This window comes from Trichosurus vulpecula, chromosome 9 (assembly GCF_011100635.1).
Source record: "Trichosurus vulpecula isolate mTriVul1 chromosome 9, mTriVul1.pri, whole genome shotgun sequence".
Lineage (NCBI taxonomy): Eukaryota > Metazoa > Chordata > Mammalia > Diprotodontia > Phalangeridae > Trichosurus > Trichosurus vulpecula.
In genome coordinates this window covers 109447954-109474106 of record NC_050581.1, presented here as the reverse complement: position 1 = coordinate 109474106, position 26153 = coordinate 109447954, and the positions used below count along the sequence as shown (strand labels likewise).

At 40.1% G+C, this 26153-nt stretch overlaps 1 protein-coding gene across 1 annotated transcript in view; it reads right to left on the bottom strand.

The window, feature by feature from the left end:
* Nucleotides 1-306: 306 nt before the first annotated feature.
* Nucleotides 307-26153, bottom strand: part of PGAP4 (post-GPI attachment to proteins GalNAc transferase 4) — a 29419-nt gene continuing 3572 nt past the window's right edge. The window contains exons 2-3 of the mRNA XM_036737604.1: nucleotides 17045-17146; nucleotides 307-3482 (exon numbers count right to left, since the gene is read on the bottom strand). Of these exons, the coding sequence (XP_036593499.1) occupies nucleotides 2204-3391 (1188 nt within the window). The 5' untranslated portion in view covers nucleotides 3392-3482; nucleotides 17045-17146 and the 3' untranslated portion in view covers nucleotides 307-2203. The remainder of the gene's footprint in view (nucleotides 3483-17044; nucleotides 17147-26153) is intronic.

Here is a 26153-nt window from a genome sequence, read left to right as displayed (position 1 = left end):
TGAAGACCGCTGTCCGATTCTATCTAATGTATTATGAGTTGTACACGTACCATAAAAACTTGGTTACACATAGTTGTTTGATATGTAACTTTTGCTGCCATCATAAACAAATAATTGACTTTCTCAGAAAAACATTTCCCCCCCAGCAGAAATCTAATATCATTCTTGTTATTGGTAAAAGGAAACTCAGTATGTAGCAGGAAAGAGATGTTATTAGTATATTGTGAAAGATATGAAATACAGAAACTGGTTTGTGCATATTAGTTGAGCTGTTCTTTGAAGTTCAAAGTCCACACCATTCACAAATGACAGAATTCCTTCTTTTATTTAGAATGGAATTTTTTTCGTGATAAGGTATCAAGGGCAGGGAACCCTTTGCCAGGTCTGATACTCCATAAGGGGTGTGAGAGTGTGTGCGTGTGTGTGTGTGTGTGTGTGTGCGCGCACACGCGCACATGCACCTGCATGCATCCATTATAATTAATGACAATTTGTGTTCCGTTCCCAGTTTAACAATTAGATGGCTAAATGTTAATATTTCAAAAACCTACCAAATCAAAAGGCTTTTTTCAAGTCAGCCTGGATTGGTTTTTATTTTCCTGCGGACACATCGTCTTCATTATTGTGTATGTCCTCCCTTCTCTACTACAGTAGGCTCCACAAAGGCATTAGAACACAAAGATGATGTGATCTTAGGCTCAACATCCACAATTGAGAATTGTGATAGCTCAACGGTACTCTGCTCTGTTTGGACACCACCTGGGGTGCTGTGTTCTAGTACGGGCACTACATTTTAGGACAGACAATTCATAAGCTGGATAGCATCCAGGAGAGGAGCTAGGATGAAAACAGGAACTTGTGATCATGTCATGTAAGGATCCTTTGAAAGAACTGGAGATATTTATCCTAAAGAACATGATACCCACCTAAAAAGTATCAAAGGGCTGTCATAAGGAAGAGAGATCAGACTTGTTGGTCTCTGGTCTAGAAAGTAGAAATGGGAAAAATGCACGGAAGCTACAAAAAGGCAAATTGGAAACTTCCTAACAATCAGCGCTATCAAAAAGTAGACAGAGTTGTCTTGGGAGTTGGCAGGTTTTCTTTCCATTGCAGTTTTCAGGCAAAGACAGGATGATCACTTGTCAGGTATGAGGTAGAGGGGATTTTGTTCCGTTATGGATTAGACTAGCATAGATGTCACCTGAGGGCCCTTCCAGCTCTAAGATTTTGTGATCTCTGACTTGTCTTTGTATTTTTCTCAATGCCTAGCACACAGTAGGACCAGTGCCTGTTGAATGAACAAATGTGGATGATACATGTAAAATTTTGCCTTCAATTCCTCTATAACCTCTCATGGAGGTGGAAAGCATGGAAGCATATAATGGGAGAAAGGAAATAAGCAGTATCATAAGATTAGAAGTCTCAATCATTGTTGGCAAGGCAAATGAATCCCAATTCTGGTGCTCCAGGCTAGAAAGAAGTGAAAGACATTTAAAATTGGAGAGTTTAGATGGTTATGCCTTCAGACTTATTTGTGGGGGGTGGGGGGTGGGGAAGATAGAGAGGAAAGGGTTGACGACCCTAGAACCTTAAAGTTGGAAGCTGTTAGACCCTTGGCCAATGTACCCCAAACTCCCACAGGTATGACCTACTGTCTCCTTTCTGTATGTATTCTCTCTTTGTATGAATGTTTCACCAGGATGTTATTGGATCTAAACCCCCATAAAAAGACACTAAGAGGCAGCCTATTATTTCACTGAAAATTTTCCCAAAGACACAATCTTGGGTGTTCCCTCTTTCTTGTTCAAAAGAGACTAAGTGCATGAGTGAGTGAGTGAGTGAGTGAGTGAGTGTGTGTGTGTGTGAAAGAGAGATTTACTGGATCTGATCTGCTAAGCAGTTCTAATGTCAAAGTCAAAATATCCAGAATTCACAAGACATTTATGGATAAGACACATATCTAGTTCTGGTGCAGAATATGGAAGAAACTTGGTATTCAAATAGCATCCTGCCTGCCACTAATCTGTAGGTTAGGAATTGTTAAGGCACTTGACCCCTAAGCCCCTCACTTACCCAATGAACACTTCTCTACCCAACATTAAAGAAACAAAAGAGAAGGTAAGTGAATCCAAAATATATGGCTAAATATATCTTTCCCTAAGAAGTGGCTCTAACAATATCCAGAAAGTCTGTTCTCAGGATTTTATAACAATTTGGGCTTATAGTTAAACCGGAGGCTGGAGAAGAGCCCAATGTGCCTCACTAGGTTAGGCTCTACCACATAGGCCCTCTCATTCTTGTCCTGCAGAAATGAGTAGAGGGCCATGTCCTTGGCAAAGCCATTGCGGCAGGATATCTCAGCTAGATAGCTCACCGTCCTCTGGGCTGCAGAGGCAGGGAAAAGCATAGCAGGAGTGCAACACTGTGTAGTGGGGACCACATTGTAGAGAGCAGGGGCCAGCCGCCTAAGCTCCAGCAAGTAATGCCGGCCCACCAGCTCTGCCAGCCCCATGCTGTACAAGGAGAAGAAAAGAACAATGCGGTAGTTCAGTCCTGGGAGGTTGGCAATCTTGACATATGCCCAACTGAGCAAGGGCCCCAAGAACATCCCTACACCAAACCACTCCAGAATCCTCATGGGCTCTGGGTTAAAGTAGCACTGGAGTCTCTCAGGATGATAAAGCTTCAGGTAAAGGGCATTTCTGAGGTGTGGCTCAGACAATCTAGTTTCTAGGAGGTGCCGTAAGACACTAAAGATCTGCTCTTCGGGAACGGCATCATCTTCCACCATCAGGATGTATTCTGGGTTGTAGGTCTGGAGGGATTTCTCCAAGCAATAGACATAGTCCTGCTTCTCTTTCTCGAATGTATTCCTGACGACACTTCTGCTAACGTTCATCCCCTTAGTGCCTGCAAATCGGCTGGTCACAGGCATAAAATTGGCCAGCAGTTTGGCATCCTTGTGTTTGGAGTTCCAATCCACATCACACAAGAAGAGCTGGTGCCTCAGGCAGGGCTGACCACACTGCTGAAGGAGGCGATGGAACTGAGATGCCACCTGGAGGACATAGTGGAACTCAGGCTGCCGGTACACTGTGATGATGGTGATCAAGAGCCAAGGCCGTGAGGGGACCTGCCTACCTTTGGGCAGGGTGGCATTGAGGGCCTGGAGGTTCTTAAAGTAGCGGAACGCAGCCTCACCCTCCTTTAAGCTCTGCTCCAGGAATTCCTCGCTCATCTGGTTCAGGTGCCAGTGGCGCACGTAGAAGTAGGAGTGGAGGAGGTGGTGGCAGGTCAGAGGGGCCAAAATGCCAAACGTTAAGATTGTCAAGAAGAAGAAATGGAGAGCAGGGCTGGACCAGGAGAGCAGCCGCAGCTTATAGAAAAGCATCGTGGTGGAGGGAGTGGCTGCTCTGATTTAGTCACGTTTCTGCTGCTTCTGGTCCCAGAAGCACCCGATCATGGAAAAGAGGTCATCACACCTAAAGAGGGAAAACGTAGGGAATGGTGGAATAAGGTCAAAAAGCAACAGGCCTTTAAGAAAAGTACAGACTAAACTCAAAACATACCATTATACAAAGGAAGGGGATTTCAGCCCAAATTTGAAGTTGGGTGGTTACCACTCTTTAGTATGTGGAAAGCTATAACTTAAGTGAGTACATGATTAAATTGGGAGTAAATGAGAATAATTCAGCTTTGCCAAACAGCAAAGGGTGGTGCAGGGGTGGGGAAGAGAGGAGAGGATGGCTTTGAAGCAAACAAATTAATCCAGATGAAAGATATAATATGGGCCAGGATTTCAACAGAAATGGAAAACAAGACCATTAGCACTAACATGGTATTTCTTTAATCAATGTTGGTTCTTGCTGTAATTTTATAGCCTAAAAAGATCTACCAGTAAGGTTGTAGTAGTCATTAACCGTATGTGCTGAGGAAATTATGGAAGTTTTCACTTAGGTCAGTTTGACTTCTCTCCTAAGGGTGAGGGTGACTCCCAGTCAGTCCCAAGTCTTAAGCCCCTGTAAGGAGAATCACGTGTTCTGAAAAGTGTAGGGATCATTCTTCCCTCTGAGAAAGGAAGTCTGATTTTCTTTGTCTTTTTCTTCTTACAGTTATCCTTTCCACATCATGGGGCTTAGGGGTACAGCACCCCTGCAATCTAGAAAGTCTGTGTAAAATATTTTGGCCCTTCCTTCATACCAGAGAAGGCGTCTGATTTTTTTTTTCTTTTACAAGGTGTTTAGAGTACCTTATTGCAAAATTTGAGTTAAGTGTTTGGTCGTAGGCTCTGTGTCATCTGCTGGCCTTTGTGTGATGTCTATGACTTTCACAAAACTCCCCCCAAAATTCCCATTTAATTTCTTGTGCTGACCCGCTACATCCTCTGCAGGGAAAGTCACGATGTGTAAGGGATAACTGTACTGTCTTTGAGTGGGTAATGATAATTCCAAGCCCCAAGACAGGTCCTTGTTAAGTACTAAGCATGCAGTACCTCTGATAAAACTGCAAAATGCTTTTATTCACTGAATCTGCAGAACTCTACATATGCGGTCAATTATGATTTTTAACTGTACAAGTTATTGCTACTGTATACCATCTGCACCACATTGATTGTTTGAAATTCTTTCCTATATGGCACTAGGAAACAAGTGAAAGGACAATGCTTATACCTCCCTGGGACCCCAGGTATCATTCCGGCTTGGACATACGGACAATGAACTGCAAAATGCAATCCAGCTGATTTATTGGAGATAGAAAATTTTAAATTTGAAGAGATATGAGGAGGAGAACGTAATAGGGGGCCTGGCCAATGAGGGCTCCATCTTCAGAACATGCACTATACAGGACTCATGGATTCTAGTGTTTCCTAAAACAATGAGGAAAAATATTAGAAGACTTACATAAGCTGATACCAAGTGCAGTCAGTAAAACCAGAATAAATTATTCAATGGCTACAAAATACAAAGAAAGCAGCTAATAAAAGGCAGTTGAATTCAGGTTACTTGTAATGAAAAATATCATTCCTAGAGAACTGATGCTGAAATATATCTTCTCTTTTTTTCAATAGAGAGGTGAGAAACTACAAGATATAGAATACAATATATGCCGTCAGAAATAGTCATTGTATCAGCTGATTTTGTTTTAAATATTTTTGTTACATGGGAACAGTTAAGGCAAGGTAAGGGACTTTGAGGAATGACTACATTTATTAAAAAATTTTTTTAAAGAAAAAATTATAAAAGAATAAAAATAAAACACAGAAGCCTCACCTCAAGCAAGTAATTTAATCACCTTCTCTTTCAGATTCTTTAGATATGAAATGGAATGGGATCTGCCCCCAATCATTTACACAAGCAGTTTAGAAGTCAAGATACAAACTCTGAATTTGGCTAGAACAAAGGTGGCATTGCTAAGCAGAGGTAAGCACAAGGACTATACCTGTGATTTCACTTGTATAGGGAACTCTCAGGGGAGGAAATACCCTTTAGTAATGGAGGCTGGAATAATCCATAATTTGTAATTTTCAGAGTTGCCTACAGATTAGATGAGTTACCCCAGGGTCACATAGCCACTACGTGTCAGAAGTGAGATTTGAGCATAGGTCTTCCCAACCTTTCACTGGCCATGCTACCTGTCATCTATAGATACTTGCAATATTACTAATATTCACATTTATGTAAACTTTACAGGCCCTTTGTCCTCACAATAACCTTGGAAAGTAAGCAGGTCTTACAAATATTCTTATCTCCTTTTACAAATGAAGAACCTGAGACCCTGAGAAATTAAATGAGTTGTCTATGATCATGAAGGCTAGTGAATGGCAAGATTAGAACTCAAACCCACATCTTCTAACTAAAAGACTCCTCCCCCTGCCTCTCCAGGATCTTCAACTAATTTAGGGCGGAGTCAATAAACAGCAGCCATCTTCCCAGAGCAAAGGAAAAACAACACAACTTAAAAAAAAAAGATTGATGCTAGAATTCTGGGTCCCTTCAAGATCAAATAGACTTTGAAAATACCGATGGTATGGGGAAGGAATGAGCTCATTGGTTGGTGGCCTGCAGGGAGTCAGAGTAACCCAGCTTCCCAGGAAGGATCCTTAACTTGCTGAAGAACACAACTGCAGGGCAATAACATGAATCCCAAAGCTAAGAACTCACTCACCTCCTGACAAAGTCCAATGGTGACTGATCTCTAAACCAGGGCTTCTCAAGCTTCTTAGTTTTGGGACCCTTTAACACTCTTAAAATTATTGAGGACCCCAAAGTGCTTTTGTTTATGGGGAGATCTCATACACACACGCACACGCACACACACACACACACGTATATACACACACATATTTATGTGGGGTATGTATGTATTATGGTATATATATTATTTACCATTTATTATGTATATATATAAATAATGGTAAATAATATATATTTACAACATATTTATGTGGGGTATATATGTATTATGGTACCATAATACATATATACCCCACATAAATGTGTGTGTGTGTGTGTGCATGCATACACACACACACACACACACACACACACTTATTATGGCAAATGCACACACACATATGTGTGTGTGTGTGTGTGTGTGTATAGTTACCATAATAGAAATTAAAACATAGGACTCCCTGAAAGAGTCTCTAGGACCTCTAGGGGTCCCGGACCACACTTTTGAGTACCTCTGTTCTAAGCTATTATGAATGACAGATGGAAATGGATGGCTCTGGTCATGGAAATTAGTAGACAGAACAGATTGTGTTTTTGAAATGCAATAATAAGACAGATCGAAGACAGTGACCTATTTGTGTCTAATGGTGGCCATCTCTAGGCCCGGGGGTGGGTGAAGAGAGAAAAGAAATCTACATGGTAACTTTGTTGTATATTTAAAAGGAACTGCAAGTTGTACATAGCAGATCTGCAGTTTCGTGTGCAATCATCTTTTTATTATGCTATGTTACGGAATGCCTGTTTTTTATTCCATAAATTAAAAATGAAATGAATTTTAAAAAAGAAAATAGGGAATGCATCTTTAATTTCTGTATCTCTTTCAACATCTATCACAGTGGTGATAAGACAAGTACAAATAAAATACTGGGTTGAGTGCAAGGCATAAAAGATTGTTTACCACTAGAAGAGTCATAAAAGAATCAATGCAGAAGGCTCTGAACTGGATTTTAAAGGAAGGATTCAGTTTCAACAGATGGAGATGGGGTGGGGTGTTCCGTGTGTGTGAGCATACTGGCGTTCAATAAAATGTCACTGAAGTCGCTGAACATATCAATATTTTTTTAAATCAATAAAAAACTTGGTGTTGCATTTATTGCAGTTGTTCACTTTCTTTTAGTTTTTTTCTCCATCCATGTTTATAAGTACCTTTGGGTCTACATCAGGATAGCCAACCCAGAGGGGCAGAAAAACTAATTTTTCTTTTAATAAAACCTAGGAACCCAAGCATTTACTGCAATTCTCACTCCTGTACTTTTATTACAGTTGAACTACTATTACTACTATTACTATCACTACTACTACTACTAGGAACTCCCCTATCCCAAACTGTACTCACCCACCTCCAAATAAATCATTCTCTATGTCCGGAACAGATTCCCTTCATGTTCTATATCCTGAAATCCCTCCTTTGGTGCTTCCTTACCTCCATGCTTTGTAGAGATATATCCTACACATACAGATAACATACACACACACACACACACACGCTCACACACACACACACACACACACACGTGCACATGCGCGCGCGCGCACACACACACACACACACAATACTCCATCCCCATTTCCATCTGTCGAAACCCAACCCTTCCTTTAAAACTCAGCTCAGAGCCTTCTGTATTACCTCTTACACAAGCCTTCCAGTTGAAAACAACCCTTCCTGCTTCACACCCGACACAGAATTTTTTTGGCCTTGTCTTATACAATATTCATATTCTAATTTGAATTAAAGTGTTTATATGTCACATATAAACTTACGGCTCTACTGACAGCAGACTAGTTTATAAATTCTACGAAGTCGGTCAATCAACCAGCAAGAACATTTATGAAGCACTTACTATGTGCCAGGCATCATGCTAAGAACCAGAGATATTAAGAAATGCAAAATATGGTCCCTGCCCTCAAGGAGCTTCACGTTCTATTGAGGGAGATAACCTGCAAACAAGACATAACATACAGTGCAAATGGAAGATAACATCAGATGGAGGGACTAGCAGTGGGAGGCACTGAGGAAGGCCTTTTGCAGAAGATGAGATCTGAGCTGAGTCTCAAAGGAAGCCAGGAGGGAGAGATGAGGGCAGGGGAAGGGAAGATCAAGTATTCCAGGTAATGGACAGTGGGGAGTATCATGTGTGATGAATAGCAAGAATGCCATTGGTTATGGATCGTAGTGTATGTGGAGGAGAGTCAAGTGTGAGGAGCCTGGAAAGTTATGAGGAGTCAGGTTGCAAAGGGCTTTGAATGCCAAGCAGAGCATTTCGTATCTGATCCTGAAGGGGTCAGTGAAATTTCTGAATAGGGGGTGACACAGGAATACCTGAACTTTAGGATAATCGTGTTGGCGGCTGAGTTGAGGATGGACTAGAGTGGGGAGACTTGAGGAGGGCAGATTGAATAGACCAAGTGTGAGAGGATGAGGGCCTTCACAAAGGTAGTGGCTGTGTGAGAGAAGGGAACATATACAAGAGATGCTGTGGATGCAGAAATGCCAAGATCTGTCAACAGACTGACTATGTGGGGAGAGTGTCAGTGAAAAATTGAGGACTTGCTCCAGCGGGTATGAGAGATGGGAAGAGTCTACAATGATGATCCCAAAGTATTCTGCAAACTTTAAAATACTACACAAATGGGGGGAAGGGGGGGTGGAGCCAAGATGGTCGCATGAAAACAGCATCTTACCTGAGCTCTCTCACAAGGTCTGTCAGATTCCTATATAAAAGTGAATTTGACCAGATTTGAGAAAGTTAGAAACTGCGAGCAGTCTGAGTGGGGCAAATTTCCAAGCCGGGAGAGTCTGAAAGACCAAAGGCACAAATCTGTAGGCTTGGAGAGTGCTCGGTGTGCGGAGCTGCTCCACACCAAAGTGGAAGCGGCTGGCCAGGAAACCCACGTGGGAGACAGGCTGGGAGAAAGCTGGGTGCCCGAAACTGGCAGAGATTCCCAGGCCTCCCAACACAGGACGGCAGTCTGTGGAAGCAACGAGAGGCAGTGCAACACCACTGGCTGTGAGACATCAACTCCTGACACTTGCAGCCCAAAGGTATGAAACACATCTTCTTGAACTTCCGGGAGATATAACTGCCAGGTAAACGGCTCTAATCCCTCCCCCACTCACCCAGAGAATTCCATGGAAAAAAAGAATGCTGGAACAGAGGAGATAGAAGTGGGGCTTCAGTGGCCAAATAGCAGAAGTTCCTTAATCCCAGAGGGGCAGAGCCAGCAGGGGTCAATACCAGGAGCCCAGACATAATCTTGCTCCCCCAGGGGAAGTGCCAGACACCAGCTCAAACAACAAAGAGCTGAGACCACTGCTGAACAGCAACAGTGCTGGAGAGCAACCCTACAGAAAGAGACATCAGGGAGCCAGACCCCTCCCCCACACCTCAGGAAACTGAAGGCTATAATTCACAAAGCCAACAACTAGACTCACAATCCCCAGAATAAGAAAGCGGGGACAGAGAACCCTGAGCCCCAAAAGAAGAAATTAATTGTAAAGCCAGGAAAAGGCTAACCAACATGAAGGACACAAAAAAAACCGAGGACCATTGACTCTTTTTATGGAGACAGGCATGATCAAAATATCAATTTGGAAGCAGATAGCAATGACATTATAGCCACATCTGATACCTCAAAAGGTAATGTGAACTGGTCTCCAGCCCAAAAATCATTACTGGAAGAGCTAAAGGAGGATTTTAAAAACCAAATTAGGGAGGTAAAAGAAAAAATGGAAAAAAAAATCCACTGATTCAAGCCCCTAAAGAATAAGATTGGTGAAATGGCTATGGAGATTGAGAATTTAAATAGAGAAAAGGATACCCTGAGAGGTAAACTCAACCAATTGGAAAAGGAGACTCAAAAGCAAAATGAAGAAAGTAACATTAAAAATTAGAGTTGAGCAAGTGGAAGCTAATGACTCTATGAGGCATCAAGAAGTAGTCAAACAAAATGTAAAGAATGAAAAAATAGAAAAAAATGTGAAATATCTGATTGGGAAAACAACTGACCTGGAAAATAGATCCAGGAGAGACAATTTAAGAGTTATTGGTCTACCAGAAATCCAAGATGAAAAAAAACAGCCTTGACAGTGTCTTCGAATAAATTATCAAAGATAACTGCCCAGAGGTCCTAGAACCAGAGGGCAAAATAGTCATTGAAGGAATTCACTGATCACCCCCTGAAAGAGATCCCAAATTGAAAACACTGAGAAATATTGTTAGCCAAATTTCAGAATTACAAAGTCAAGGAGAAAAAACTGCATCAGCCAAAAGGAAACAATTCAAATATCGTGGAACTACAGTCAAGATCATGCAGGATCTCTCAGCTTCTACATTAAAAGACAGGAGAAACTGGAATGATATTCCGAAGGGCAAAGGGGCTGGGACTACAACCAAGGATCAACTACCCAGCAAAACTGAGCATAATTTTTCAGGCAAGGATATGGACATTCAATGAAATAAGGGAATTCCAGACTTTCCTGAAGAAAAGGCCAGAACTTGATGGAAAATTTGATCTCCAAATACAAAACTCAAGACAGACATAAAAAGGTAAACAGGGGGAAAACTCCCCACAAAACCTTATTAATCAGTAAGGGCAAATTATTTGCATCTTTATATAGGACTATATCATCTTATGTATATTTCACATGTATACATATATATATGTCAGTCTTGAGAATGGTACAGCTATTATGACAATTGAAAGGGACACACATAGATTGTGAATGCCTGTATAAGATAACTGATATAAGGATAAAAAACATAATTAATAGATGTAAAGGGAGGGCTATGAGAGAAGAGGAAGGGGGGAGTAGAATAGGGTAAATTACACCAAATGAAGAGGCACAAAAACACAATTCAGTAGAGGGAAAGAAGGGAGGGAGAAGAGCAGTATTTGAGCTTTACTGTCATCTGATCTGGTTCAAGAAGGGAATAACATACCCTGATGAGTATAGAAATCTAACTTGTCCTACAGGAAGTAGGAGGGGAAAGGGGGAAAAAGGGAGGGGGGTGGTCAGAAGGGAGGGGAGAAGTAGCAAGTGGGAAATGGCAAGATAAGGGAGGGGACTAAAGAGGGAGGGTAAACTGAGGAATGCGGCAGTCAAAAGCAAAACTCTGTTGAGGAGGGGAAGGGGAAAGGGAGAAATAAAAGCATAAACGGGGGAAGTAGGATGGAGAAAAAGACACAGATAGAAATCATAACTGTGAATGCGAATGGGATGAACTCTCCCATAAAACGGAAGCAGATAGCAGAATGGATTAAATACCATAATCCTACAATATGCTGTTTACAAGAAACACATTTGAAACAGGGGGATGCACACAGGGTAAAGGTAAAAGGCTGGAGTAAAATATACTGCACCTCAGCTAAAGTAAGAAAAGCAGGTGTAGCAATCCTAATCTCAGACAAAGCAAAAGTAAAGACAGATTTAATCAAAAGAGATAAGTAAGGACATTACATCCTACTAAAAGGCACCATAAACAATGAAGCAATATCATTGTTTAACATATATTCACCAAGTGGTAAGGCATACAAATTCTTAGAGGAGAGGTTAAGGGAGTTACAGGAAGAAATAGACAGCAAAACTATAATATTGGGAGACCTCAACCTTCCCCTTTCTGAACTTGATAAATCTAACCTCAAAATAAATAAGAAAGAAGTTAAGGAGGTAAACAGAATTTTAGAAAAGGCATATATGATAGACTTCTGGAGAAAACTGAATGAGGATAAAAAGGAATATACTTTCTTCTCAGTGGTACATGGCACACACTCAAAAATTGACCATGTACTAGGGCATAAAAACCTCACAATCCAGTGCAGAAAGGCAGAAGTAGTCAAAGCATACTTTTCAGATCATGATGCAATAAGAATTATTTGTAACAAAGAACTATGGAAAAATAAGCTAAAAATTAATTGAAAACTAAATAATCTAATTCTAAAGAATGAGTGGGCCAAAGAAGAAATCAGAGAAACAATTAATAACTTCATTCAAGAGAATGACAATAATGAGACAACATACCAAAACTTATGGGATGCAGCAAAAGCAGTTCTTAGGGGAAGTTTTATATCTCTAAATGCTTACATGAATAAAATAGGGAAAAAGGAGATCAATGATTTGGGCCTACAGCTGAAAAAGCTAGAAAAAGAGCAAATTGAAAATCCCCAATTAAATACCAAATTAGAAATACTGAAAATCAAAGGAGAGATTAATAAAATTGAAGTCAAGAAAACTATTGAACTATTAAATAAAACAAAGAGCTGGTTTTATGAAAAAACCAAAAAAATTGATAAACCTTTGGTTAATTTGATTAAAAAAAAGAAAGAAGAAAATCAAATTACCAGTATCAAAAATGAAAAGGGTGAGTTCACCTCTAATGAAGAGGAAGTCAAAACAATAATTAGGAATTATTTTGCTCAATTGTATGCCCATAAATTTGACAACCTTAGAGATATGGATGAATATCTACAAAAACATAAACTGCCCAGGCTAACAGAGAAGGAAGTGAAATTTCTTAATAACCCCATCTCAGAAAAAGAAATTGAGCATGCCATCAATGAACTCCCTAGGAAAAAATCTCCAGGGCCAGATGGTTTTACATGTGAATTCTATCAAACATTTAAGGAAGGATTAATTCCAATACTTTGTAGACTATTTGGGAAAATAGGTGAAGAAGGAGTCCTACCAAATTCTTTTTATGACACAAATATGGTACTAATACCCAAACCAGGTAGAGTCAAAACAGAGAAAGAAAATTATAGATCAATTTCCCTAACGAATATTGATGCAAAAATTTTAAATAAAATATTAGCAAAAAGACTGCAGCAACTTATCACCAGAATAATACACTATGACCAGGTAGGATTTATTCCAGGAATGCAAGGCTGGTTCAATATTAGGAAAACGATTAGCATAATTGACTACATCAACAACAAAACTAGCAGAAACCATATGATCATCTCAATAGACGCAGAAAAAGCCTTTGACAAAATACAACACCCATTCCTATTAAAAACACTTGAAGGAATAGGAATAAATGGAGCCTTCCTTAAAATTATAAATAGCATCTACCTAAAACCAGCAACAAGCATTATTTGTAATGGGGATAAGCTAGATGCATTCCCAATAAGATCAGGGGTGAAACAAGGATGTCCATTATCACCCCTACTATTCAATTTGGTACTAGAAACGTTAGCTATAGCAATAAGAGAAGAAAAAGAAATCGAAGGAATTAGAATAGGCAAAGAAGAAGCTACATTATCACTTTTTGCAGACGATATGATGATTTACTTAGAGAATCCTAGAGAATCAAGTAAAAAACTACTTGAAATAATAAACAACTTTAGCAAAGTTGCAGGATATAAAATAAACCCACATAAATCCTCAGCATTCCTATATATTACTAACAAAGCAAGAGTTAGAAAGAGAGATTCCATTCAAAGTTACTGTAGACACTATAAAATATTTGGGAGTCTATCTGCCAAGACAAACCCAGAGCCTATATGAACATAATTATGAAACACTTTCCACGCGAATAAAGTCAGATCTAAGTAAATAGAAAAATATCAGTTGCTCATGGTTAGGCCGAGCTACTATAATAAAAATGACAATTTTACTTAAATTAATCTATCTATTCAGTGCCATACCAACTGAACTACCAAAAAATTATTTTACAGAGCTGGATAAAATAACAACAAAATTCGTCTGGAAGAACAAGAGGTCTAGAATATCTAGGGTATTAATGAAAAGAAATGCTAGAGAAGGTAGCCTAGCCATACCAGATATCAGACTGTACTATAGAGCAGTAGTCATCAAAACTACCTGGTACTGGCTAAGAAACAGAGTTGTGGCTCAGTGGAATGGGATAGGAACAAAAGATGGAGAAGTCAACGATTACAGCAATCTACTCTTTGATAAACCCAAAGAGGCCAGCTTCTGGGTTAATAATTCAGTATTTCACAAAAACTGTTGGAAAAACTGGAAAATGGTAGGGCAGAAACTGGGCATAGACCAATATCTTACACCATATACCAAAATAAAGTCAAAGCAGGTTCATGATTTAGGAATAAAGGCTGATAGTATAAGTAATTTGGGAGAGCAAGGAATAGTTTACTTATTAGATTTATGGAAAAGAAAAGAATTCATGACCCAACAAGAGATAGAGAGCATTACGAAATGCAAAATGGATTATTTTGATTATATCAAATTGAAATGTTTTTGTACAAAAAAAGCCAATGCAACAAAAATTAGGAGGGAAGAAGAAAACTGGGAGAAAATCTTTACAACTAGTGTCGCTGATAAAGGCCTCATTTCTAAAATATACAGGGAACTGAGCCAAATATATAGGAATACAAGTCATTCCCCAATTGAGAAATGGCCAAAGGATATGAACAGGCAGTTTTCAGAGGAAGAAATTAAAGATATTTATAGGCATATGAAAAAATGCTCTAAATCACTACTGACAAGAGAAACGCAAATCAAAACAACTCTTAGATACCACATCTCTCCTGTCAGATTGGCTAAAATAACAAAACAGGAAAATGATAAATGCTGGAGAGGATGTGGGAAAATTGGAACATTGTTACATTGCTGGTGGGGTTGTGAACTGATGCAGCCATTTTGGAGAGCAATTCAGAACTATGCCCAAAGGGCTATAAAAATGTTCATACCCTTTGACCCAGCAATACCACTTCTAGGGTTGTATCCCAAAGAAATCACACAAGAGGGGAAGGGACCCATATGTACAAAGATATTTGTAGCGGCTCTTTTTGTGGTAGCCAAGAATTGAAAATCAAAGGGATGCCCATCAATTGGGGAATGGCTGAACAAGCTGTGGTATATGAAGGTAATGGAATACTATTGTGCCATAATAAATGGGGATGATACGGACTTCGTAACAACCTGGAAAAACCTACACGACATAATGCTGAGTGAGCAGAGCAGAGCCAGGAGAACATTGTACACAACCACAGATATATGGATTCTGTGAGGACTAACCCTGACAGACTTCGCTCTTCTCAGCAACACAAGGTACAAAGGCAACTCCAAAGGACTCACGATGGAGAATGCTATCTACATCCAGAGAAAGTACTATGAAGTATGAATGTAGACTGAGGCATACTTCATGCTTGCCTTTTTCTTTTCTCTCTTTTGTTTTTGTTCTTGGGTTGTGTTTTTTTTTTTTTGGTTCTGTTCCTTTCTCATGATTCATTCCATTGGTCATAATTCTTCTCCACAACTTGACTAGCGTGTAAATTAATTCAAAGCGAAGTTATACATGGAAGTTATGTGGGATTCCATGCCGTCTTAGGGAGGCAGGGAAGAAAATCTGGAACTCAAAATTATGTAGAACCGTGTGTTGTAAACTAAAAATAAAAATAAAATTAACAAAAAGCAAATACTACACAAATGTCAAATTATTATTATTACACCTATATCAAGATCATTGTCACTCAAAAGATAAGGATACAGCATGATCTGCAGAAGGGCCGGATACATCCTTGGGGAAGTCTGGGCCTCGGGCGAGGTGATGTAGAGTCCTTGAGAGAAGGGATGGTCCTGTAGGAAGCACCATGCTCCTGCTCTGGCTCTCAGTCACCCCTCATTTCTTTGGTGTGGGGCCATCGCGCACAACACGGCCATGCCTCAATGCAGAAGAGGGTTGTCCAGGTGTTTTATAGGTAGGGTCTTGCTCAGGTCCATCTAATTAGTTTCCAAACTCCAATGCAAGAGGCAGGCAGGTGCCAACTAGCTAGGAAGTTCTTTTTACAATAACAAAGGCATCTATTACACTTTTGTAAAAGGGCTAGTTGTGGTAGTTCTGTTATACAAGCACAGAGACTGCAGCTGTGATTCAATGGTACACGGAACTCCCAGGTGAGGAAACTCCCTGTGCTAAGGCAGGTCAGCACCTTCTCTCTTACTTCTAGAGCACTGAGAGATGAAGTGATTTACCCAGGGTCACAGAACCAGTATGTCGGAGGCAGGACTTGAACTTGTTAGCTTCAAGGCCCACTCTTTATCCACAACACCATGCTGTCCCTCTTTTGGTTCTGTTTGCTATTGACTGGAAACATCTGTCTCCCTTTAAGTCCCACCCACTGGTTCTAAGTGTCTTTTGGAGCACCCCAAAGCAATTTTATTCTGTTCTATAGCAGTGGTCAAGTAGAGCATGCATACCCCCCAATATATAAAAGACCATCCACTAGGGCATGCAAAGAAAATATCAGAACTGAAGATAGCAGCAGTTATTCAGTTGACCAATGCACATTTATTAAGAGCCGATTATGTGCCATGCACGGCTAAGGGCTGGATCAGCATGCTTGGAGCTGCTACCTCCTTCTCCCTCTGTCTGCACATCTTTCTCTAGCAGGCAGTCAATTACTCCCACCCAGCCCAGCCTTCAGGCTCTCCCCACCCTCCCCACTCCCAGTAGCAATAGAACACACGTGGTCTGTCCCCTTCTATGAGATCCTGGCTGCTTGCCTGGGATCTCCTCTTCCTCTAGCCTTGGGAGAAGAAAGAAGGCTGAAGCCGGGCCTGAGAGAAGATACAGCCAGAACAGCAGAAGCACAGGCACAGCACTGTCAGTAAACAGCAGCTGTGGCTGCTCATACCCTGGAGGATCAAATAACTGAGCACAGAACTCTCTGATCTGCAGCTCTCCTCTAAGAAACCCCCAACCACACACCACTGGACCACTTGGAAGCAAATGAAAGACACCTTGTTGAGAAAACATGAAGGGTTTTTTATTTTCTTTGTAGTAACACATTGAGGAAAATACTTGTTACAGGCAAAAAGTTTATATATTTACCTGATTAATTCTCTTGGGCACAGCATATTGATGACATGAAAGGAAGTGGACTCATGACTCTGCTAAAGCTGCCTACCCATCCAGATGAAATCATTATTTGTCCTGTCAGAAAAATAGAAATTTAAAATGTATACCATCAATCTTGATTACATTATATTTTTTAGAAAAATGCATCCTGAGAGTCATTTGGTCTCCAAATTGGGTCATATCTACATTAGAGGAATTACTCATAGAGCATAGGAACCATTCCCTCCTCACTCTGATCTCTGCATAATGCACCTCTTTTATGAAACACCTGTTGAACAGTGGCATTTGTTCTCAGGACTACCTTAAGTTCAGCCCAAAGCAAAACTTTTCCTTCAGTTATTTTAAACTTTCTTTTTGTCTATTTGTTTTCCTCTTACGTTTCTGCATTTCATTTCAAGATACCTTACAAGGGAAGTTACCTTTCTCAGTTCCTCTATGACATACTATACTAAATAGTACTGAGCTTTGTTTCAGCTGAGTCTTCATTACTTGATCTAAAGGTCAAATTCTTGACTATTTTAAGTTACTTCCCCTAGTTTTAAAATTTGTGCCCCTACCCTGAACCTTGGCTTCCACTATTAAATATAATTAAGCATCAAGAAGCTAGAAAACATCCAGAGGAAAGCAATCAGGAATGGGAAAGATTACAAAGTCATGCCACATGAGAAATAGTTGAATGAAGGTCAGGATATTTAACTTGGAGAAGAGAATACTTGGGGCATATATGATCATTGTTTTCAAGTATTTAAATGCTATCATATGCAGAAGGGGTCAGACTTATTCTGCTTAGCCTTGGCAAGCAGTACAAGAAACAACAGGTAAATTTTGCAAAGAGATAAATTTAGGCTTAAAGAGCAGAACTTCTTAATGATTAGAGCTAGCTAAGAATGGGGCTACCTCAGGAGGCAGGTCTCCCCCTCATTGGAAGATCTTTAAGCAAGGGGTCACTTGCCTGATAGCTGAACAAAGGATGCTTGATTAAGTATGAGTTGGTCTAGATGGACTCTGACGTCCCTTTCAGCTGAGATTCTGTGATCACTCATCAAAAATATTGAAATAAAGACACCGAGACATCATCTCAAGAAAGCAAAGAACCACCGCACAACCAATCGAGTATTTATTAAGCACCTACTATATGCTGGGCACTGAGCTAGGCACAGAAGATACAAGTACAAAGAATGAAACAATCCCTAACCTGCAAAGAGCTGTGATACGATACTCATGAGATGATTTTTTTCCTATTATTTTATACTTCATTTCTTAAGATTGTTAATATGTTTGAAATTCTGGTTCTATTGAAGTCTTATCAATTGAATATGAATGCACAAAGATAATCAAGTTGCATCAAAGACAAACCACTGTAAAATGTATACCCCATATCCACCATGCTATTCAATAGTTCTTACTATGACTACACAATCCAATCTAAACTGCTCTGAATATCAGGTAACAAGGAGAAGAAGAAAGAAATCAGTAAGTTTGGGGCTTTTGTGTTCAAGGGTCCTAATTAATACAACATATGCAAACCCTGCCATACTCACCATGATGTGATTCAGCCACTCTCCCATTTATAATTTGAAAGAAAATTGGTTTCATTAAGGTTAGCAAAAGTCTGTCACAGGCTATTTTAAGGCCTGTTAAATGATGACAGGTGTAATCCATTTCAGAGCACCTTGCCGGTGGCTTCTGTTACTCTTGCTTATGATGTGTTTAAGATATGTTTTATTTCTTAGGATTTTGGAACAGCAAATACTATCCTTCCTCACTCTGGGAAGGTGAAGTGAATTGATATTGTTTCTTACAGAATACATGCTTCAATATACATTTATACTTAGCTATAATAGCTAACATATAGCCCTTTAAAATTACATTACACATAGATTTCTCATCCTATCCCCACAAGAACCTTGTGACATACAGATTAAGAAACTGAGGCTGAAAGAGGTTAAATGACTTTTGAGGTTATTTCATCTCTCCAAGGGAAAAAAGGGAGGACAACCCAAAACCCACCTAGTGACACTTGACAGATAAACTCCCTGGGAAGATATGGATTGGCTAGTATTGTGTAAATGTTAACTGTTCTTTCTTTTGCTTTCATTACTAAAACGAGTTGAAAAGGTGTCTTTCTCTTTTCACAATACTAACTTCATAGACAAATGTCTGTCTCGGTCTAAACAGCCCCATAGCAGGTGGCATAATTGATAGCACCTTCCATACCCTGCCTTGTTAGGTAATCCTTTAGTAAAATGGAGAACATTTCATTCTTATACTCTCATTCACCTCAACCAATTACTGTTCTCAAAGATCACATAAAGTGTAGATACTCCCCACCAATCACCATCTTGGAATCTCTAAAAAGGTGCTAAGAATGTAAACACACATCAGAAATAGTGCTTTTCCTATACGGCAGGAGTCAATAAACTTTTAAAAGTGTACAATGGGCCAGGCACAGTGCTAAATGCTGGAGATACAAAGAAATGCATGGGCCAGTCCCTGCTCTCAGGGAGTTCACAATCTAATAAGAGGAGTTGTCATTTTTCAGTACTATCTCACTCCATTTGGGGTTTTCCTCGGCAAAGATACTGGAGTAGTTTGCCATTTCCTTCTCCAGCTCGTTTTACAGATAAGGAGACTAAGGCAACCAGGATTAGTGACTTGCTCAGGGTCACACGGCTAATAAGCATCTGAAGCCAGATTTGAACTCATAAAGATGAGTCTTCCTGAATTCTGGCCAGGCATTCTATACACTGAGCCACCTAGCTACCCAAAGACACTGAAGTCATTTTTGGTTTCCTTTTTCAGTGGATTAAGGCATAAGTAACTTGCCCAAGGTCACACAGCTGGATTTGAACTCAGAAAAAAAGAGCTTAGAAAAGGGGAGAAGGCAGGATAACAGCAGCCGAGTGGGGGGATGATGATGTCCTGCAGCCAGGGTGGGAAAAGATCTGAAGAGGTAGGAGTTACAAAGTTGATTTCATCTTGAGTTTCTGAAGACTTCAGTCTAGGAGAACAACTGGGTGGGAAGTAAGGAGGTAAATGCCCTGAGTGCCCTTCTGGGGAAATTAGCAGATATCAAAAGGGATCTTTTAAAAATGCAATGATAGGATGGAGCCAAGATGGTGGCACGAAAGCAAGGAATTGCTTAAGCTCCCCCTCAAATCCCTCCAAACACCTGTAAAAAATGGCTCTGAACAAATTCTAGAGCTGCGGAACCCACGAAATAGCAGAGGGAAACAGATCTCCAGCCCAGGAGAGCCTGGATGGTCACCAGGAAGGGTCTATAGCAAGGCGCTGAGAGCAGAGGGCAGCTGCTGTGGGTGGTGTAAAACCAACAACAACCAGCTCACAGAACGCTGCAAGCCCAGGTTCTTTTGATCTGCTTTACTAAGGAAAGCAGCTTTAAGGTGTTGACAAGTTTACATTAATCCAGCATACAAATATCATTCACATAGTTCAGGGGAAAAAGCCAGCACCCTGATCTTCAGAGCAAATACAAACAAATTACAAACATCGACAAACAGAACAAATATAATTCATAGTTACCCCCAGCTGGGGAAGCTCATAACAACGGCTGGCCCAGAGTCATGCGTGTCACTACTACTGTGGGTCAGAGTTTCAAAAAAGAGAAAGCCAACCTCTGGTTTTATATCTTTTTCAAGGTCAAGGGTGAGTCACAAATGCGACTCACCCACGGGACCTAAAATCGTCACAAAAATGCGACTTAAACCCTCGTGGTCTAAAAGCCTCTGATGTCACAAACATGTCACTCAAACCCATATAAACTACGCTTTCCCTTGAGGCAAGGAGATCGGCAAGGACTCCTAATTTAATCAAGGAAATAAAGGCCAAACTCTTCAAGGGCACTTTGTTGAATTAAGTGCTAAGAGCCCATTTTGATTGCCAATACAGCAGCCCAGTGTCATCCAGAGTCAGCCAGCCAGAAGAGGCCTTGGGGCCATGAAACAGTGAGCTGTGGCAGTTACTAGACTTCTCAACCCACAAACATCAAAGAGCAGGTTAGGGGGAAACTGCAGGATTGAGTTCAGAGCAGTCCAGGCCACCAGCTCTGGGGGTGGAGGAGGTCGTGCAGCGGTGGCAGTAGCAGCAGCAGGAAGCTCCTGAGGCTGCCTCCAGAGTGCCAGCGTCAGCGGCTTCTGAAGTCCCTGGCTCACACAGTGGAAGGAATCTAGCAGCAGATTAGAGCGGGAATGCAAGGAGCACTTTGTGGGCACAAAGGCAGATTCTCTTGCTGTGCCCTGCTTGGATCTGTATTGTGATCCTGGTTGGCAGTTCTTGGGGGAGGAGGAGCGCTGCTGTGACAGAGCCTGGGGTGACTGTGGAGTAGAAGTAGCTCTGAAAATAGCAGTGCTTGGACCCTAAAGCTTGGGACAAAGTACTTTCTACTCTGCAAGCAGTCATACCCTGACAAAAAGCTCAAGTGTCAAGTAGTTGGCTGGGATCATGAACCGGCAGCGAAAATGGACTCAGACTCAAACTCAAATTCTAGATTCCTTTTTTGGTGACAAGATCAAATTATACAGCCAGAAGAAGTCAACAAAGTCAAAGAGCCTACATCAAAAGCGTCCAAGAAAAATATGAATTGGTCAGGCCATGGAAGAGCTCAAAAAGGATTTGGAAAAGCAAGTAAGAGAAGTAGAGGAAAAATTGGGAAGAGAAATGAGAGTGATACAGGAAAACCATGAAAAACAAGTCAATGACTTGCTAAAGGAGAACCAAAAAAATACTGAAGAAAATAACACCTTAAAGAATAGACTAACCCAAATGTCAAGAGAGTTCCAAAAAGCCAATGAGGAAAAGAATGCCTTGAAAGGCAGAATTAGCCAAATGGAAAAGGAGGCCCAAAAGACCACTGAAGAAAATACCACCTTAAAAATTAGATGGAGCAAGTGGAAGGTAGTGATTTTATGAGAAATCGAGATATTATAAAACAGAACCAAAGGAATGAAAAAATGCAAGACAATGTAAAATATCTCATTGGAAAAACCACTGACCTGGAGAACAGATCCAGGAGAGATAATTTTAAAATTATTGGACTACCTGAAAGCCATGATCAAAAAAAGAGCCTAGATACCATCTTTCAGGAAATTATCAAGGAGAATTGCCCTGATATTCTAGAGCCACAGGGCAAAATAGAAATTGAAAGAATCCATCGATCGCCTCCGCAAATAGATCCCAAAAAGAAATCGCCTAGGAATATTGTTGCCAAATTCCAGAGCTCCCAGATCAAGGAGAAAATACTGCAAGCAGCCAGAAAGAAACAATTTGAATATTGTGGAAACCCAATCAGAATAACCCAAGACCTGGCAGCTTCTACATTAAGAGATCGAAGGGCTTGGAATGCGATATTCCGGAGGTCAATGGAGCTAGGATTAAAACCTAGAATCACCTACCCAGCAAAACTGAGTATCATGTTCCAAGGCAAAATATGGACTTTCAATAAAATGGAGGACTTTCAAGCTTTCTCAGTGAAAAGACCAGAACTGAATAGAAAATTTGACTTTCAAACACAAGAATCAAGAGAAGCATGAAAAGGTAATCAAGAAACGGAAATTGCAAGGGACTTACTAAAGTTGAACTGTTTTGTTTACATTCCTACATGGAAAGATGATGAGTACGATTCATGAGACCTCAGTATTAGGGTAGTTGAAGGGAATATGCATATATATATATGCATATATATATGTTTATGTATATATATAAGTGAATGTGTATGTATGCATGTATCTATGTGTATATGTATGTATGTGTATGTATGTGTATATATATATATATGTAAAAGAAAGAGAGCAGACACAGGGTGAGTTGAGGATGAAGGGAAGATAGCTAAAAGAAATAAAATGAAATTAAGGGATGAGAGAGTAACTTACTGAGAGAGGGAGACAGGGAGAGATAGAATGGGGTGGATTATCTCCCATAAAGGTGGCAAGAGGAAGCAGTTCTAGGAGAGGAGGGGAGTGGGCAGGTGAGGGGGGAATGAGTGAACCTTGCTCTCATCAGATTTGGCCTGAGGGGGAATACCATACATACTCAGTTGGGTATCTTACCCCACAGGAAAGAAGAGGGAGGAAGATAAAAAAAAAAAAAAATAAAAGGCAGGGGGATGATGGAGTGGAGGGCAGATGGGGGTGGAGGTAATCAAAACAAACACTTTGGAAAGGGGACAGGGTCAAGGAAGAAAATTCAATAAAGCGGGATGGGTTGGGAAGGAGCAAAATGTAGTTAGCCTTTCACAACATGAATATTGTGGAAGGGTTATACATAATAATACATGTGTGGCCTAGGTTGAATTGCTCAACTTCTTAGGGAGGGTGGGTGGGAAGGGAAGAGGGAAGGGAATTTGGAACTCAAAGTTTTAAAATCAGATGTTCAAAAACAAAAAAAAACTTTTTGTATGCAACTAAAAAATAAGATACACAGGCAATGGGGCGTAGAAATTTATCTTGCCCTACAAGAAAGGAAGGGAAAAGGGGATGAGAGGGGAGGGGGGTGATAGAGGGGAGGGCTGACTGGGGAACAGGGCAACCAGAATATACGCCATCTTGGAGTGGGGGGGGAGGGCAGAAATGGGGAGAAAATTTGTAATTCAAACTGTTGTGAAAATCAATGCTGAAAACCAAATTTGTTAAATAAATAAATTGCATTAAAAAAAAAAAAACAAACAAACAAAAAAAAAAAAGCGTCCAAGAAAAATATGAATTGGTCAGGCCATGGAAGAGCTCAAAAAGGATTTGGAAAAGCAAGTAAGAGAAGTAGAGGAAAAATTGGGAAGAGAAATGAGAGTGATACAGGAAAACCATGAAAAACAAGTCAATGACTTGCTAAAGGAGAACCAAAAAAATACTGAAGAAAATAACACCTTAAAGAATAGACTAACCCAAATGTCAAGAGAGTTCCAAAAAGCCAATGAGGAAAAGAATGCCTTGAAAGGCAGAATTAGCCAAATGGAAAAGGAGGCCCAAAAGACCACTGAAGAAAATACCACCTTAAAAATTAGATGGAGCAAGTGGAAGGTAGTGATTTTATGAGAAATCGAGATATTATAAAACAGAACCAAAGGAATGAAAAAATGCAAGACAATGTAAAATATCTCATTGGAAAAACCACTGACCTGGAGAACAGATCCAGGAGAGATAATTTTAAAATTATTGGACTACCTGAAAGCCATGATCAAAAACAGAGGCTAGACATCATCTTTCGAGAAATTATCAAGGAAAACTGCCCTGATATTCTAAAACTAGAGGGTAAAATAGAAATTGAAAGAATCCACTGATTGCCTCTTGAAAAACATCCCAAAAAGAAAACTCCTAGGAATATTGTTGCCAAATTCCAGAGTTTCCAGGTCAAGGAGAAAATACTGCAAGCAGCCAGAATGAAACAATTTGAATATTGTGGAAACACAATCAGAATAACACAAGATCTAGCAGCTTCTACATTAAGGGATGGAAGGGCTTGGAATATGATATTCCAGAGGTCAAAGGAGCTAGGATTAAAACCAAGAATCACTTACCCATCAAAACTGAGTATAATGCTCCAAGGCAAAATATGTACTTTCGATAAAACAGAGGACTTTCAAGCTTTCTCAATGAAAAGAACAGAGGTGAATAGAAAATCTGACTTTCAAATACAAGAATCAAGAAAAGCAGGAAAAGGTAAACAAGAAAGAGAATTCACACAGGACTTAACTAAAGTTGAACTGTTTTGTTTACATTCCTACATGGGAAGATGATGTGTGTAATTCAGGAGACCTTTCTCAGTATTAGGGGAGTTGAAGGGAATATAGACAAAGGGCAGAAGATGAGTTGAATATGAAGGGATGATATCTAAAAAAATGAAATAAATTTAAGGGGTGAGAGAGGAATATATTGAGAAAGGGAGAGATAGAATGGGGTAAATTATCTCACATAAAAGTGGCAAGAAAAAGCAGTTCTGTTGGAAGGGAAGAGGGGGCAAGTGAGGGGGAATGACTGAATCTTACTCTCATTGGATTCAACTTGAGGAGGGAATAACATACACACAACTGGACATCTTACTCCACAGGAAAGTAAGGGGAAGGGGATTAAAAAAAAGGGGGGGGGAAATGATAGAAGGGAGGGCAGATGGGGGAAGAAGTAACCAAAAGCAAACACATTTGAAAAGGGACAGGGTCAAGGGAGAGAATTGAATAAAGGGGGACAGGACAGGATGGAAGGAAAAATAGTTAGCCTTTCCCAACATGAGCATTGCGGAAGTGTTTTGCATAATGATACATGTGTGATCTATGTTGAATTGCTCGCCTTTCTAGGGAGGGTGGGTGGGAAGGGAAGAGGGGTGATAATTTGGAACTCAAAGTTTTAAAAGTAGATGGTTAAAAAAATTTTAAAAAATTTTTTTGCATGCAGCTGGGAAACAAGGGAATAAGGCATAGAAATCTATTCTGCCCTACAAGAAAGTAAGGGGAAGGGGGGTGAATGGGGTGAAAGAGGGGAGGGCTGACTGGGGAACAAGGCAATCAGAATATATGCCATTTTGGAATGGAGAGGGCAGGGTAGAAATGGGGAGAAAATCTGTAACTCAAAATCTTGTGGAAATCAATGTTGAAAACTAAAATATTAAATAAAATATATACATAAAAGGGAAAAAAAAGTTAAAATGCAATAACAAAACATCTTTTATGTATTAGATATTAAATTGGGAGCTCCATGACAACAGAAAAAACATATTTAATCTTTTTATTTAATAGTACTCTGCATGAAAGGACTTAAAATTTGTTGAAGTTGTGATTGTTAAAAATATCAACAAAAAATAGAGACAGTCTTTTATCAAAAACACCCTACTGCAAGTAGGTCTACTGTTCAACTCTATTTTTTTCTTTCACATTTGTTGGTGGGTTTGTGTCCACTTCTGAAGGTAGAATCCAGGAGGGCAGAGGATGCTTTTTCTTTTAAAACAAATCAAAACAAACAAAAAAAAAAACCCACCAACTTTGTTTCTAAGCATTTATTAGAAAGCTAACTCCAATCTATTTTTCCATTCTTCTATTTTCATCCCTTCAATTCTATGCGATAACCAAGCTAGACTACTA